General features: G+C 43.4%; 1 protein-coding gene across 1 annotated transcript; it reads left to right on the forward strand.

Annotated features, from left to right (window-relative positions):
* Positions 1 to 2,573: 2,573 nt before the first annotated feature.
* Positions 2,574 to 9,946, forward strand: prdm13 (PR domain containing 13). The gene is made up of 4 exons (XM_055041801.1): positions 2,574 to 3,036; positions 4,467 to 4,598; positions 4,743 to 4,863; positions 7,435 to 9,946. The coding sequence occupies exons 1-4, from the start codon at positions 2,869 to 2,871 to the stop codon at positions 8,925 to 8,927; spliced, it is 1,914 nt and encodes a 637-aa protein (XP_054897776.1). The 5' UTR covers positions 2,574 to 2,868; the 3' UTR covers positions 8,928 to 9,946.
* Positions 9,947 to 18,288: the final 8,342 nt, after the last annotated feature.

The raw sequence follows: 18,288 nt of genomic DNA on the forward strand, positions 1-18,288 counted from the left end.
TCAGCTTGGCGCAAACATTGCGCCCATTGACGAGATTGTTCGCGTGTCGTTTTTTTTTTTTTTGAAAGAGCGCAGAATGGGCAGCGTGACAAAGACTCGCTTTAAGATAAATAAATAAGATAGTTTTGTGTTTTTTCTGAATGCATTTATGCACAAAAACTGAATTAGCCATCAAACACAACTTGTTGCTGTGCACACTTTTTTTTAAAAGGCTGTAATCTATTTTTCTGAATTAAAAAAATAAAGGACGGACGTCTAGCAGCTGAAAGATGGGTGAAGTAAATCAATTTAAATGTCAATTTCAGTTGTGGTCAACAAAGCAATTAGCGGATGCATAAAACATTAGTGACATACTCAAACATTTAAACCAGTCTGAAAAAGGCTGATGTTTCTGACAACCACTGATATGATGTTCCTTGCAAGGACTGTCCTAATGGGAGCAACTTTGAGTTTTACAGCTAAGCTTAAGATCCACGTCTTCAATTCATGATCCAAACTCAGAAATGCTCTGAACTGCAAGCCTTGTGCCATTTATGAAAACATATCAGCCATTTTATGCAGCACACAGGAACGAACCAACATTTGTGAGAAAATAAATGTTTTTGGCAGGAATTGTTACCATATTTAAATGACTACAATGTAACATTCTTCCAAAGTCTTTTTTTTTTTTTTTTTTTTACAGTGTATAGTGTCTGTTGTTCCTCCGGTCTGGTTTTCTCAGTAGGTTTCACTTTAATTGGGAGGCCAGAGTGGACAGGTCAGAGGTCACTTTAGGCACGGTCTGGACTGACCGCCTACAGGTTGTTGTTGCCCCTCTCTGACCCGGCAACAAACCCTTAAATCGTGTCATGCGTTCTCGTCTTAATTACGCTGTGATTATTTTCATTTTCTTCGGAAATGAGCGGGTTTTTAATTAAAAAAAACTCTGCTTAAACAAATAGTGCAAGAACTCATAGGTTCAAGAGCTAAACAGAGTAAGCTTGCTCTGATGGAGATTTTTTTTACAGTGGAAATCCTCCTTTGAAGGCCACGTGTTGATGTCGAAACTATGGTGATTTCATCGTTTCTCTTTTTTCTCGAATATTTTTTGATAAAAAAAACTCACCTCACCACGCAAGAAGCTGCAAACAACAGCAACAAAACAAACAAAAAATAAACAAGCAAATAAATATATAAATAAATCAACTAAGTGGCTTTTCCAGCTCCCGGGATTTTTTTTTTGCTTTCAGAAGTTAATTGCAAAAACAAATCGATCCATCAACCAATTAATTAGTCGATCGAGCCTCTGTGTCACTCTCCTAATGGCTACTCCTGATTTTTTTTCCCCCTCTTGTGGTTTGAAATCACTACAGAAAAAAATATATCCAAACAGTAAATTTGCTGCATTTAAACACTTTTCTTTTTACTACACGATCCGTTCACATCACGCTGGTGCCGATTCTTCTCTGCCACAGTCATTCAAATTTCGGAAACCAGCCGACGATCGATCCTGAAGTCGAACTAAATCGCAACTCGGGTTCTCCGATGGGTGCTATTAAAATTATGCGATGATTGTTCCCTCCTTGTCTTTGTCAACGTGCAGAATAAAACAGCTGAACGCATTGCACGAGGAGACAGGAAAACACCAATATGCGCGCGCTAGGAAGATGATGTGTTTCTCTCTCTCTCTCTCTCTCTCTCTCTCTCTCTCTCTCTCTCTCTCTCTCTCTCTCTCTCTCTCTCTCTCTCTGTCTCTCTCTCTCTCCTGCTGCTGCTGGTCCTCCCCTTTCGGTACCTGCCCGATCTCAACCCGGCACACGCCGAGAGTCAATAGAAGTTAACAAGTCCTCTAAACTTTCCTGCTCCTTTTGTTCACACTAAGGACAAAAAAATAGGAGGAGGAGGAAGAGGAGGGGAGAGGAGCCCTTTGAAGTAAGTAGAAGCCGTAAGAATGGCAGCCAAGTAGATTTAAAGTATGGCCAAAGGAGAAGAAGAAAAAAAAACTCCCTGAATGGAGAAGGGTGAGGATTTATGGAGGAATTATACAGTGGATTTGTCAGTGAAAATATCGGAACTGTCCGGAGGACAAAGCTGCGTGGAGAGGATTAATGGCCGCTCCGGACCTTTGATTCCGCGCTCTCCTTTCTCTGGCCTTGACAAATTGGATTTCGGGGATGGGAAGGGTCGCCGGGCTCCTTTGTGTCTCTTGACCGTTTTGGGAGCAATTCATTATGAGGCGGAGTGAGGGAAAGTCTCCATGTGAGCGCAGGCCCGGCCCGTTTTCCCCTCTGCACACAGCTGCTGGGAGAGCCCAACTCTCTCACACTCACCCACACACACACACACACACACACACGCACGCACGCACGCACACACACACACACACACACACACACACACACACACCACACACACACACACACACACCACACACACACACACACACACACACACACACACACCTTCTCACCGCTGCTACAAACTCAGGACGCGCTCCCCCCCCGCTTCCCCAATCCCCCACGCAAACCAGCATCACCTCTCTGCAGCACCCACTTTGTTCTTCTTCCCATTGCATCCTCAGATAATCTTGTGTGTGTGTGTGTGTGTGTGTGTGTGTGTGTGTGTGTGTGTGTGTGTGTGTGTGTGTGTGTGTGTGTGTGTGTGTGTGTGTGTGTGCGTGCGTGCAGAGAGGGGTGTCCGGGGTGTGCTCCATAACTAGAAAAGCCGGAGAGCATAACGCCACCGCGTCACTTTGAGGGCGGACATCGGCCTGTCCTCATCATCTTCCTCCTCCTCTTCGACTTCTTCTTCTTCTTCCTCCTCCTCCTCCTCTTCCTCCCGTCCCTTGCATGCGCGCGCTCTGTCGCATTCCGGTCTCCATCAGTCTTCATGGTTCTGATCTCACCCCGCGCCATGCAAGCCACCCGGGCGTCCACCACCGTCAGTGTGTTTGCGGACTGCGGCGTCCCGGCCGGGCTCCGGATGGGACCGGTACCGGGCGTCTTCAAGCTGGGGAAGTACCTGTCGGACCGCAGGGACGTCGGAGCGAAAAAAAAAGTGAGCCGGAAACTCTCAACGTGCATATCTGTACAGTTAAGGTTTCAAAATGTCATTATTTTATATATATTTCTTATATTTGTTTTTTTAAAGATATTATACAGTATTAATTATTTCTATTTATATAGCTGCCATTTAAAAAAAATTAAATATTACACGTTTCGGTTTATATTTTCATCTGTTCAAAATAGCAGATGAAAAAAAATGTATCCTTTTTTTTTTTTTTTTTTTTTTTACTGACTTGTCAAATTTCATTGAGACGCGATTTATTAATTGCTTTGGCCTGTCAGGTTAGAAATAATTGAGCTCCATTAGTGGCTGACTTGTCAGCCTAACCGGCCTAATGGGTGGACCCGGGTGTGCGCCCTCGCCGCTTCCCGGCCTGCCGGGCCCGTTATTCCGATGAGCCGCTTACTGTCAATGGGATCCGGCCACAGAAAGACGTCGGGTTGTCAGGGTGTCGGGGTGTTGGGGTGTTGGGCCTCCCTTCGCCTGCAGGCGGCGAGAAATTGTCAAGCGGAAAAATGCTCCAAAAAACACCAAAAAGAAACAACAAACCGCTCCGGGGTCATTCAGCCGCGACCCAATGTACTGCGTTAGAAATATTGACAATTTTTTAAATTGAAATGTTGACAAAAATATTTGATAGTTGAAAAAAATATAAGAAACTATTTTCTGCAAAAAATAAAATAAAATAAAAATAAAGATTTTTTTTTAATTAAAAAAAATATCGCCTTTATTTTGCGATTTAAAACGAGTGTTTGTTGTTGTTGTTGTTGTTTATTAATTGCAGAAAGCTGTCAGCGGCTGTGATTGATGCGTCTAAATGCGGCCCCCCATCCAGGGGCTGCGACGATGAGGGGGGGGGGGATCATCAGGTGCAAATAAATGTCTGTGTCAAATGTCACGCCTCGATCCCTGATCTCCTGGAACAGTTCAGAAACGCTCTGACACTCTTCAAATTCGTTTCCCATATCAAGTCAATTAGGCCCGTCCGCCGCTCTCTTTAGGAAATTATCAGCAGAGCGGATAAAAGACGCGCTGAGTGCGCTGTGCTCCCAACAGCGGCCGCAGCACCTCCACCTCCACCTCCACCTCTACACCCGACTGCACACAGAAAGTCGCGATATCCCCCCCCCCCAAAAAAGACGTGCTTGATAAAATTCTAGTACAAACATCCGAAATAAAAAGGTGGCTTATGTGATCTTGAAGGGGAAAGACGCAAAAAAAAAAAAAAGAAAAAAAAAAGAAACAAATCAAGTTTTCGTTTAGGTCCATTCCGGTGCGATCTTGTTTCTTTTATTATTATTATTATTATTATTATTATTATTATTATTATTATTATTATTATTATTATTATTTATTTATTTATTTATTTATTTCGTTTTTTCGGATTTGCTCAACCTGTTTCTCTCCCTCTCCTGTCTCAGATCCGTTTGCTGCGCGGAGAGTTCGTGGACGAGTCGGGCTGTCCTGTGCCCGATTGGATCGGATTCATCCGCGCCGCCAGGAACAGCCAAGAGCAAAACCTGGAGGCAGTGTCGGACTTACCTGGCGGACAGGTGAATTGTTTTTGTTTGTTTGTGTTTTTTAATGCCACGACGTCCCACTTTACTCTGTGGATTTTAAGTGGGAATAAAGTCACATTAAAAAAGAGAGTGAGAGAGAAAAATAATCTATTTTTTAAAATTATTATTATTATTTAGATTTTCTACCGAGTCCTGAGAGAAATCCCAGCGGGAGAGGAGCTGAGTGTGTGGTACTCCAACCCTCTCGCCCAGTGGTACGACATCCCCACCACGGCCACTCCCACGCACGACGAAAAAGGTGAGCGACACCGACAATGCGCAATGGATTTATGCTAATATCACACGCATATATATTTCACGCAACAACAAGAAACAACCGTACAGCTTTTATCATTGCGCGTCATTGCGCAATTTGTCAGCGATCGAACGTCGTCGTTTTATTGCCAAGAGGAGGTCATGAACCGCGTCCCGTCGGGTCTTTTTTGTTTTTTTATTTCCCATTCATTTAATTGTTTTTAACGAGAGCATAAATGACCGACATCCGCAGCAGTTTAGTTTTGATTAAAGAAAAGAAGGGGAAAAAAACTGCTTCAAATGGGAAAAAGTGAGAAAATAAATTGCGCGTAGAGAATGAAAAAAAAAGAAAAACCTCGTCCAAACAGAGGGGATATTTTTGATGCACCGTGATACGATCCACCTGTGTTCCATATGCTCGAAACAACGACAAATTAAATAATAATAATAATAATAATAAACGGGGATTCGAGAATCAGCAAATGTGGTTAATCCTCTTGTTCGGCTATTAGTATTAATAATCTAATGTTTGCGCTTGGGGGATTAGCGCCTCATCAGAGCCTATAATCCCATTACAGAGCAGATTATCAACAGATACTTCCAGTGAAATTCCTTCATCAGACAATGACACGAATTGTTTCGAGCTGTTAAGTCGTCTTTGTTCAAAACAATCCGAAAAAAACAAGAACAAAACCCTGATATGGTTTCAGAGTCAGTATTTTTTTAAAAAAAGGCAAAAATTGTGGCGATGTAATTACGGTGCTTAAATAGTAATAATAAAAAGCAATTAAACGCAGAAACCGACGCGCCTCGGTGAGCGTCGAGGGAAGAAGAAGCGATTCATTCGCTCGTTGGAGGTTAACGAATGTCACACCGACGTTAATATTCATGTATTCAAAAGCAAATAATTCAAAAACAGGCGCTTCACGCTGAATTAGGTGGCTGCGTTAAGGTATTGTGGCCTCATGAATGCGAACTTTTATGTCGAGTGTATATTGCCCGGATTCTCCGGCGCAGCGCGCACCGTGTGTGCGCTCCTGGACATACGCGCTCACTCCCCTCTCCTTCCCCCCTCACGCAATACGCCCCCCCCCCTCTCCATTATTGAGGCGTCAACAGATGGGCCCGCGCCATTGTTTCTGGAGACTTGCGATTTCAAGCAACAGCTGCTGTCACTTCCACGGGAAAGCGCGCAGAGAGGGAGAGGGCTCGCGTTCAATGGGTCCCGGCTCCGGAGCGCCAGATTGGGCAGGGCGTTTGCCCTTTTGATGGTGATCATAAACAATGGCCCGTATGAGGATTACAAAATCATTACATCTATATTATCTTTTGAGTGCCCGACTGGGGGCCATTAGAATGGCTCCCGGAGTCTATTACCATTTGGCACCAGATCTTAGGAGCGGATTTCGTTGCCCATGGTGCGCAGCGCGGGGGTGGAGATCTTTATTTATTTGTTTATCTATCGTTTTTTTTTTTTTAGTCACTCTGATAATGTAGTGATTTATTGATAATGACGAGCTGTAATGTTTCATTGATGAACAAAACAGCGAGGAATTTTACCCTCGGATTATTTTTATTTATATTTTCTGAAAGTTGAATTAAACAGCAAAGCCAGTCCAAAAAATGTGGGGGCCCAAAGCAGAAGCCACCCACCCACCCTGATGCTCATGTCATTTAAAACAATACAAACCTAAACTAAAAGACAAAAAAGTAAATAAATTCACATCATTTCTTCATATTATTGACTTTACGTGTTTTGTTAAATGAAAAATTTTCAGGTTTTTCTCATTCACCCTTTTGATCCGACTGCCATGTCTGAGTCAATGCCAACTCAATAGATGAGGTGAAGAGTTTTCTGAGCTGTGCTCACGAATTAAATAGGTGTATCATTTGTTCAGTCATTTTAATGTCTTTGCAGTCACAGTGTGCATGGAATGAAATCAGTTTCTGTTGTCGTTCTAAGAAATCTCCTGTCAGCGTGAAATGACCCAGTCCAAGTCTGGGGAGTTTTTAGATTTTGAACAAATTGACTCTGGAAACTCTAAAACAATAAAACGTTCCCCTTAATTTGACAGCATGAGGTTTTTCAAATTGTTTCAGTGTCAGCGCCGTAAGTCACATTTTATCACCACTGTACAGCGCACACTGGGACACTTCCTTTCTTTGACTGGAAAAGCAGTGAGACAATGGAAGAAAGGGTCCAACAATTGTTCTGTCGCCCCCCTTTTAACGTTCCTCCCAAGGCAGAGAGCCATAGGTTCCACGTACAAAATTGCCAGTGGTTGACATAACAAGAGTTCTCCCTGAAGAACATTTGTCAGTTTCTTAGGAGCATTTTCATAAAAAATTGCATTTTAAAGTGGAAAAACATGTAAAATTCATGCTGAATAATATGTGGATGAATGTCATGTCTTCAGATTCTCTGTGTGAAGTTATGCGCCCTTCACACGGGCCTCTGTCGGGCATCTTTGGTCGCTCATGTCCGGATGTGCTGCAAACATATTTCAGGGTCTCCACTTTGTCTCGTTGGATCTGCGGTGACCTTGTTGTCAATGTGGTTGTTTTCCCTCCGCAGGTGAGGAGCGTTACATCTGCTGGTACTGCTGGAGAATATTCAAATATCCCAACACCCTCAAGGCCCACGTCCACTTCCACTGCGCTCTGAGCAACGGGCGGGGCTTCGTGAGCGGCGAGCAGGCCAGAGGTACCGAGTCCTTCAGCAGGTCGCCCAAGTCCGGAGACATTCCCAACACCTCCGGCCACGGCAACTCCTCTGACTCGAACCGGCGGGCGGTGTCCTCCTCGCCCTTCCCGAACAACAAAAGCGGACTGTCGAAGAAAAGCAGCGCCGAGGGGCAGGACCGGGCCCTCGACATGAGCGTTGCGTCAGCCAGGAACCAGGGACACCTCCTCGGACTGGGAGCAGCGTCTTCAGTGCTGGGCAGCATGGGTTTCCATCCGGGCGTGCGCTCCGCTTTCAAGCCTACGGGCGTCTCTAAAGTCCCGGGCGGGGAGGCGTCCAGAGAAGAGGCCGGCGGCAAACTGAGCGGCCTCGGATTCAGTAAGCTCGTCGGGAACATGAAGCCAATCCGTAACCTGGGCGAGGCCCTTAACGGGGCCGGGAACCACCCTCCAAAGTGCGCGCCCGCCATCGTGGACTCCACGTCTCCGATGGTCCCGTGCGGGAATCCCATCCGGGGGTTCCCACTGCTGCAGCACGTGGAGGAAACGTCGGCTTTCAAGCACGTCGAGAGTCGCATACACACCGGGTTGTCCCCGTCCCGGTACCCCCAGATTCCCCCCGGCCTGCACTTTGAAAGGTTCTCACTTCCTCACTTCGACGGCGTGAAGACGTACGGCGGAGACTGTAACATCCCGCTGATGCCCTTCACCGTCTACAACGGGGAGCTCCTGTACAGCTCCCCCTATTACCCGCTCAAATTCCACTTCAGCAACCTCCTCAAGTACCCGGACTCTGTGCCCTACTTTGGCGGCCCCCCGCTGAGCCAGGACCTGGGCTCCATCACGAACATTGACCGGGAGATCGCCATGCACACGCAGCAGCTGTCGGAGATCGGCTCGGATAAGAGTCGGGCTCGGCTGGACTCGGTGCCCGCCGGGAGCACCGGCTCCACCGGCTCCGGCAAACCCAAGAAGGGCCACCTGTGTCTCTACTGCGGGAAGCTGTACTCCCGGAAGTACGGCCTGAAGATCCACATGAGGACTCACACGGGCTACAAGCCTCTCAAATGCAAGGTGTGCTTCAGGCCCTTTGGAGACCCGAGCAACCTGAACAAGCACATCCGGCTGCACGCGGAGGGCAACACGCCCTACAGGTGCGACTTTTGCGGGAAGGTGCTCGTGCGGAGGCGGGACCTGGAGCGGCACGTGAAGTCCAGGCACCCGGGACAGACTCTGAAGAAGCTGGACGACAAACCGGGCGGCCCGTTCGACGACGCCGACCGCAAAAGCGACAACGACAGCGACGTGGACGTGTGCTTCACCGACGACCAGAGCGACCAGGAATCCAGCAAAAACAATGACTTGGTTTTGTCAGAGACGATTTAAGGGGACCCTCCCCCCCCTCCACCCTTTGGTGTTGCATGAAGTAATATCTGCAAAAGAAATGTCACTTATTGATCGTTATTTTCCGTTACGTGTGGGGAAAAAATATATTCGAATAAAAGATCCAAGTTTTTTTTTTCTTAATTAAAAAAAATGCATTTATCACTCTCGGTTGTTTCTGAAATCCATCCAGGCTTCTCACAGCAAAAAAAGGTATCAAATTATAATAATAAAAAAGCAGCTGCTTAATCTCTTAAAAATAAAAATCGAAACACAAACATTGTTTTCGTGCAGACAGACGCTGAATCCACCTGCGCGCAAAAACAAACGGCAATCAGCAACAGATGTTTCGTTTTTTTTATTTATTTATTTTAATTTTATTTCAAGCCACAAAAACAAAACAGGGAAAAAAACCTGCCAAGGTTGACTAAGACATATTTGAAAAATTTGCTCTTTTTTTTTCTTGCTGAGGAAAAAGTCATCTGGATAAAGCCCACAGTGACGTGTTCATAAAATCGACTTTTTAAAAATCTGTTCTATCGTGAATCTTATTCGAATTTTTTTTTCCATTTTGCACTTTAAAAACAAACCATCTCCACTGCTAAGCTGCATAAAAAAATAAAAAATAAATTTCCCAACCCCATCTTTTTCCGAACATCAATTTGCACTTTTTCTTTATGTTTTTTTTTTTTTTTTTTTTTTTTTTTTACCCGTTTCGTTTTCGACCCGTTCCTTCTGACGGAAGCAAAGTGCAGCTTCCGGTTTACTTAAGGATTTATTGCCAGAGAAAGAGAAAAGAAACGAGCTATTGTTTGCAGCCATGCAAAAATATAAAGAAACTGTAAATGAAGAAGAAGATGATATTTCGCATTCCACTGCAGAAGTTGTGTATGTGTGTTTATACGTGCTGTTTGTCTGAGAGGACAGTAATATACTCCTAATTATTAAATTGATGTCCTTCCCCTCCTCTCCTGTTGGAATAAATTAAACTTGAAGAATTAAAAAAATGTGTATGAAGTGTTCCTTTTATGTCAAATGAGACGAATTTTTGAAGAAATGCGTTTTATTTATTTTTTTCATTTTATTTTTAAAAATTTTTTTTTAGCTTAGTTTGCCACATTTTTTTCTTTCTCCAATTTTTAATGAATCTTGACACAGTCATAAATCCTCCTCAGTCACTCTGAGCTTTGGCTTCAGTTTGAAAATTGTTGCTCACCCTACTTACAAAAGATACAAAATTTACCCACTTTTAATATTCATATGTTTTTTATAATCCTTTGAAATAATAGGATTTATTGAATAATTATACAATAATCTACAAAAAAAAATCTGCTGTCTGAGATCAAAATAAGTGCTCAGATAATATTTTACAAGATAAATTAGCTCAGAGGGAACTTTGAAAAGTATTTTCTTAGGCATGTCATTAATAAAATGGATGATCATTAATAAGACATATTTAGTGCTTTTGGATAACCACATGTGCAATAATGTTAAGCAGACATTTTGGCTACTGCTTTATAATTTTTTTTTTAAACTTAAGATGAAATTATTGAAAACTGTGCAAGATAAAAATAAATAAATAAATAAATAAATAAATAAAAAATACAAACTGTTAGTTTGCTATATTTATGACACTGTTACCGGAACCATAGGATTACATTATTAAAATAAAACACGGCAAAGAATTGTAAAATAGAAAAAAGTGTCGCAGTTCAACAGTGCAGATGGAGAATGCTTTTATTTTTAGTTAGGGCAAGAATTAATCCTTCACAATTCTTGGAATGGAAAATATTATGTACAACACAAAGTATGTGCGTTTTGTAAACCGGCTTTTTACATTGTTTATTTTCATAGTATGCGAGACCAGTTCTATTCAAAAAAGCAGACTTTGGTGCACCTGAGTCTGCTTTTAAGTAAAGTATTGAACTCGGATAAATACAGCAAGATTTTCCAAAGGAACAATGATAACAACACATTTTATTCTTACTGCTAAAAAAAGATTTAACAAAAAAAAAAAAAAAAATCAAGCTCAAGATTATTTGAAAACCTTAATAAAGCAGAAATGTATACACAAAGAGCAATCAGCAACAGATGTTTTCGTTTTTTTATTTATTTATTTTTTTATAAATAAAGCAGAAATGTATACATTTCTGCTGTATTAAGGCTTATACAAAAAATATATTTGAACTGAATTTATGTTTTTTTTTTCTTCTTATAGTACAACAGAATGAAGCATTTATACTTTAAGACCACAGTTAGGCATCATCGTCAAGGATAACATGAGAAAGCCAAGAGCCGATGTCCAAGATGGTCCTCCAAATATTCAAATATAAAACAACCAAAATAAACAAATTGAAAAAATAATGAAAGACACTTATCCAAAGCTCAAAACAAATTTGAGCTTTGGATCAGCAATTTCTCACACATCCCTTTAGAAAAAAAATCTCCATATGTTGAATTAAAATACTGCTTGCTTTGCTTACTTTTGAGTAGGTAAGAAACATTCATATCATTGTGGGCAAAATTATTAGGCAAGTGAGTGTTTTGACCGTGCCGTTATTTTTAGGCATATTTTATAACTCCAACCTAGTTAAACTCAAATTCTATACGGTTTTAATGGCAGGTGATGCATATCTGTGGAATGACCTTGGGACGTCGACACCCTATGTCAAGTCGGTCCTTGAGGGCCGGCATCCTCCACGTTTCAGTTCTCTCCCTGGTGGTAGGAACAGCTTTTTCAGCATGTCAACGTTCTTCTTAGGGCTTCTGATGAGCCATTGTTGGATCCAGGTTGGATGCAGGATGCCGGCCCTCGAGGACCGGGACCATGACAAGGTGGGCACCCTTTGTCCCTTTGTCAAGGTGGGCATATGTGGCAGTCTTGTTTCTTTTGGAATAACGGTCCAAAAAGAGATTCAACTGACTATGAAAAGTCAAGAATACTCAAAAGTCTCTCAAAGGGATGCTGTACTCTTGTTAAAATGTTGGGGTGCGATCACAAAACATTTTATTTTTTTTTTGATAATCAACAGTCACAAGAAGTTGAGAAAACAAGGTGCAAATGAACTGCAGAGGACAGAACAAAGTAGACATATCTGTTGTGGATATGTGAAGGACTAAGCCATTATCTTCCAGTTCTATAATAGTCCGTCACTGGTGGAGCTCAGAGACATGACCGAAGTCAGGATGGCTAAAACCAAACCTGAGCAAGACACATCAGCCGTAGTGTCTAACCATGGAGATGCTGCCTTCACCATGCTTTGCTCTAGGGACATTTGCATCATGACGTTGTGCACTGTTGGTTTTCCACCAAACAAAGCCTTTTACAGGTAGACCAAACTGAGAAGAACATCGTTTTTCCCACGTTTCCTGTGTCTGTAGCCTTCAGGACTCAATATTGTGATTTAGGTGTTTCCCTGCTTCCGAATGAATGGGTGCAGGGTTTGAACTGGATATGCTGGAGCAGAGAAACGTCTAACACATAAAAACGGAGGGCTGAGATTCTCTGGTTTGGGGAACCATTGCCCTTGATAACTTGATTGCTTTTTACCAGCAGTGGTTTTCTTCTTGCAAAGGTTCCACGAAGACCCGGTTTGCGGAGTGCTTGACTAATAGTTCACCTGTTGACTGATCCTCCCACCTGAGGTGTGAATCTCTGCAGTTCTCCAAGAACTACCGTCAGTCTTTTGATTTCTTATCTGATTGATAGCCTTCTGTCCCCTGCTGGCCTGTCAGGTGAAGAACATGGCAATGTCTTGTCTTGTCTCTCTTTATGTCTTCAAATCATGAATTAAAGATTGCTTTGGAGGATGATCAAAGCTTTAAGCGTCTACGCGGGACTTCGTCCCTAACATGTTTGCTGTGTTCTTTGGTCTTCATCATGCTGCTCATCCTCCGATGTTCTCCAACGACCTTCAGAGGCCTTTCGTAGAACACCTGCATTTACACTGAGACGTTGGACTTGTAATTGCTGATTCGGTGACCACTTGAGATAACAGGGCGTCGAATTCCAATTAGTGCTGTCAATCGATCAAAAAAATGTAATCTGTTTAATTACTCTCTAGCTCTGTGATTAATCACTATGTTCTAAGCTTGACATGTAAATATGCACGTTGCTTGAGAAAAGGTTTAGTTGTCCCAAAAGCAACGGGGTTTTCATCTTTGGGATGGTTTAAAAGACGTCCTTTCGTTCCAAACATTAGAAACGTTAACTTCGAGCCGTTTGTGCTTCAGTGGAAGGATAACTCATCGCTGCAACAAGTACATGTCACGCTGGTTTCATCCAAAGTCTACTGCTGCGTTTTTTTAAGGTGAAATTTGACGCTCGGCAACCAGACTGACTCTCCCTGCTCATCCTTTCTATCATGTTTGCGACTCCACATGGCTGACCGCAGTACAAGACCGTGCAGCGCGCTGCTGTGACCCTCTGCAGCAGAGAGGCTGCCGAGGTCAAAACAGGTCGCGCGATTAATGTGTGTTACGTAACCTCAACGCGTTTCCAGACGAATAGCGTGCGTTAGCACGTTAACCGTGCCGCAAGTTTAAAGGTGCGGAGACGTCAAAGAGTTGGGACGGCAGTACGGCAAAAAAAAAAAAAAAAAGAGAGATGGTCTTTATTGTGTTTTGGCTCTCTGTAAACACCTGAGAGTGTCAAACAGAACACCCAGCATCATTTTAATTGACAGCAACACAAGAATGATTGTAATTTTGTCAAAAAAAAAAAAAAAAAGAAAAAAGTGTTTTTGTTGCCTGGCAGGCTTAAAACGCTCCGAGTTGTGTTAGTCTCTCCTCCCTGCTGGACACTTTGGCTGCCCCGCTCTGTGGGAGCCGCCATCTTCCTGGATCAGGTCCGGACGCTGTTTCCTCGCTCTCACCCTCCTCCCACCAGCGTTTTCAATCAATTAGTGCTGTTCATTAGTGGGAACACTGCGGGAGATTCGAAGCATTACATTTGAGAGAAAAAAAGAAAGAAAAAAATAGGGAGTTTATCTCTCACCCCGATCAAAAACCAAACATATTTTGGCAGAAAAAACCCGCAAGGCCGGCTTGCACGTGCAGGGCTCTTTTATTATTATTACTAATTTTTTCTTAAACATACGACTTTCTCGATTGAGGGACTCTTTTCATCTTCTTACTGCTGCTCACCATGAGGCAGATTAGATGTGATAAAGGCGATCGTTTCTTCACGGCTCACATCGGGGAACCGGACAAGTGCAGCCATTATCGACTGCATTGACAAGGACAGAGCGACGTCCCTGCGTGGTTTGAAAGAAATTAATGTGAAATACTGACATGGTCTTAGTCCATTGTGAAAGGAAATCGGAAATCGTGTTTCTTTTGTTTTTTTTCATAAAATATTCATTCAAACCCAAAGCTTTTGTAAACCACAGGCCGATAAAGCAATCAGGGTTTGTGGAGGCTAAAATAAGAAGAAAGCCACAGCAAGGACAGAGACTCTGTAGACGTGAAAGAAGAAGAGAGGTAATGTTGGACTGGATATAATAATATGGTAATGATGAATAGTTGTAGGTCAGATGTTTTGTGCCCTTCTGTAATTTCCTTCTTCACATAAAACACATCGGCAGTGGAACAGTGCGCACAAGAAGGTTGAACCTCAGAAGACTTTTTTTTTTTGCCCCTCGCATGTTTAACCGTACCGTCTTTCACAAGCTTCTTCATGAAATCAAAACATCTATCCATCCATTACCTGTTCACCCTTGTGGGGTCTGAAGTTGCTGGTGCCCATCTCCAGCTGCGTTCCGGGTGAGAGGCGGGGGTCAACCCTGGACAAGACGCCAGTCTGTCGCAGGACAACATAGAAGCAAACAGGACAAACAACCATGCCCACACACACACACACACACCTAAGGAGAATTTAGAGAGACCAATTGACCTGACAGTCATGGTTTTGGACTTCGGGAGGAAGCCAGAGTACCCAGAGAGAACCCACGCATGCACAGGGAGAACATGCAGACCCCAGGCCGGGAATCGAACCCAGCACCTTCTTGCTGCAAGGCTACCAACTGCACCACTATGCAGCCCTGAATCAAAAAAAAAAAAAAAAAAAAAAAACAAACAAAAAAAAAAACCAACCATATGAAATAGACAAGGAAAAGGTTTTGATGCTCAAAGATTCCTTTTGACACCAACGCGTGAATTGGTTAATTTCTCTTTCGGCGGCAGATAGATGGATGTCGAAATGGGTCGCAATCAGGCGACCGGCAGCACATCTTGAGTGACTTTGGGTCTTTGTGTGAATGTTTTGGATAGTTAGGGATGGTGAATGGAAGAGCCATTTGAAACGATTGAAAACACACTTTCTTTTTTTCCCCTCCAACTATTTGTGTTTGAAGAGAAACTGCTGAAATATCTTAGAGGATGTTAATTTAAGAAAAAAGAAAGAAAGAAAGATAGAACAAAAGAAAGAAAGAGGATTGAAAACATAAAACTTTGGTGCTTTTGAAACACTTTTGACGTGGCAATTTATGGCTGAAAGCCAAAGTAGTTCAAATTTTTCGAAAGTGCGACTAAAAAAAAGTGTTTATCGTCCCATGAAATTACACCTGAAACCAAGACATTGGCCTGCACTGGGTGACACTGTTGACTTTTCCTTTCAATGCCCGACTGTCAATCAGAATAAACTTTCCCGCTTTAGGTCAGTCACTGAAATGATTTCAGTTATCCAATGCCAGAACACTGAGAGAAAGATTTGTCAAAGGAATCTGTTATATATACTCTTTGATTCAGAAATGTTGTATCGTTGTCTTTTGACAAACTCTCCATGATAGTTTGGATGGATTTCGGCTCATTCCTGACAGAACTGGTGGAACCGAGTCAGATTTCAGATTTGAAGCATTACATTTGCGAACTTTTATCGCATAGTGAGGGTCACTGTCGCGTCTCGTGCCAACCTTCCTGCTTCACTATATGGATGGTGTCCTTAAGCTCCTCCCCCTTTCTTTCTAAAGTTCCCGATGGTGAAAGGTGGACATCAGAAAGGTCATCAGACTGCAGGACGCATCAACAAATATACGATCTCTTTGCCTGATTTTATAATAAAGGCTTCTTCCATTGTGAGCGGCATTTCAGACTCATTTCATCTGCGTGACTTCTCTCCTGGTTCTTTCACTTTTACCTACAATCCAGAAATATGACTTTCTCGCTAACTCTTTCACTCTAAATCAGCCTGTGGGTGTGTGAGGTTGATACTGAAATATTTCAATACCGGCACTCTATGCTCTGAAAGCGACTAGCAAATCAAAATGTTGAAGATTTTGATGCTGCGGTCACTTGAGGCAACATACGCCATCCACAAAAATCGATTGGCTTGGGTCAGTATCGGATCGGTGTCCAACCTAGAATAAAATCTGTGGCATCGAACATCGCTGGTGTGCGTGGGCTGCAATCAGGCGACCGGCAGCAGATCTTGAGTGACTTTGGGTCTTTGTGTGAATGTTTTGGATAGTTAGGGATGGTGAATGGAAGAGCCATTTGAAACGATTGAAAACACACTTTCTTTTTTTCCCCTCCAACTATTTGTGTTTGAAGAGAAACTGCTGAAATATCTTCCATTGGGGCCAAGGGTGGCAAGGCCCACGAAACAACAGCATGTCTCTGGTAAAACAAGCCATGAGAGCTTGTCTCAGTCACTCAGCCGGCTTCGACTCGGACAGCGTTGACGTTTCCAGACCGCTTCCCGGCCGGCGGCCTCCCACCCCCTCCTCCGGAACAGGCAGACCGTGAAATCTGTGCAGGTAAAGCCGACGTACACAACTGGTCGGATCCAGGTCGGAAGAGATGGAACAAATGACTTCACGTGCGTGCGGGCCCACCGCCCCAGCAGCACGCCCAACACGGCCCTGGACAAGATGGAGAGCACGGATTCAAAGTGACGGCAGCTCCGCTGGCGGCCTGGTTGTCTCGGAGCAGGTGAGTCAGGTAGAGTAAACACATGCAGCTGGTTTCGCAAAGCAAAGTAGATGGATGATGCACATAGACACAAGGAGGGGGAAAAAAAAGCCACAAGGAGGATGCATGTTGGCATGCATGCACACTGCTGTGGGCGGACGAGGGAAGGACACAAGTTGTAATCAGAAAGATGGACGGATGCAGAAAGAATCTCAGCCCACCGCTCAAGCTTGTACTGTTAATCCCAGATTATCACCCAGCCTGTCTGTCAGTCGGGTTAGCAGCAGGTAGGAGGTTTACACTGTGGCACACCAGCTGCGGCCCACTGGTGCCTTCTCCTCCTCTGTCCCTCCGCCGCCTTTGCGACACAAGCACATGCTAAACAGGCCGCCGCCGCCCACATTCAGCTGCAAATGAGCCAGATCCCCGTTTGATGTCGTGAATAATGAGGGTGAATTTTTCATTTTCAAAAATCAAAACAGCACAATTTCTCTTTTACAGCTGTCGCACCAAGCAGTCGGGTCTCTGGAGTCCTAGGTTCAATCAATGAATTTCAAATCTGAAGGTGTAAAATGTCAGAGAAAAAAAATATAAAAAATTAACAAATGCATGCGGATGGTGTCTGATTGTCTGACTAGCTGTTCCTTTTTTTTCCCCCAAGGCAGGTACATCCAGGTTTTGGGGTATTGAGAGGCGTACGCCGTGACACACCATGTAATCACGAGGATGTCATGATGGAAGTCTGACAAAGTGAATGTGAAGGATTTCCCCTTTTGGCAACCTTCCCCAGACAGAGCAGGCGCTTACAAATAAAATCACTTTGTGGGAAAGGCAGAGAAAAGGCAAAGCAGGGGAGACCAGGGCCTCGCAGAAGTCTTCACACCTCCTGACCTCTTCCACGTTTTGTCACGTCTTGACGAGTTGCACGACGCGACGGATCAGTGTGACAGACGTACGGGAAAGAACGCATTGATCTGCTTCCAAATGAGGTGATTTGATAAACTGATAAAATGCATCCATTATTTTTCATGGTTTGCCGTCCAGCACATGAAATCCCCGTAAAACGCTCCAATTGTTGTGGTTGTAACATGTGAATAAGTCGAAGATTTAGCGTTGTGTCAATGTAAACAGTGAATAGGTTTAATGATACTGGAGTGAAGTTGTCCTTAATGTGGGAACCGCAAGCTTAGACTTGGTGTTACAGCATCTTAATTAAGTTATTACACCACCATCCAACTAAAGTACATCATAAACTTCAGGCTAAAGACATGAAATAATGTGTAACATATAAAATGTATTGGAAAATAAAACACATAAACAAAAATTGTGGCGATAAAATGATGCTTTTCATCATTGTCATTTCAACAACCCATATTAACTGTTTGGCTGCAGTGAAAGGAAAATAAAAACATGTCTGGGGAGGTTGTGTTGTATCACTGGCTGCATTTCCGTTATA

The sequence above is a fragment of the Poeciliopsis prolifica genome, unplaced genomic scaffold (assembly GCF_027474105.1).
Source record: "Poeciliopsis prolifica strain line A6 unplaced genomic scaffold, Auburn_PproV2 SCAFFOLD017, whole genome shotgun sequence".
Taxonomy (NCBI): Eukaryota; Metazoa; Chordata; class Actinopteri; order Cyprinodontiformes; family Poeciliidae; genus Poeciliopsis; species Poeciliopsis prolifica.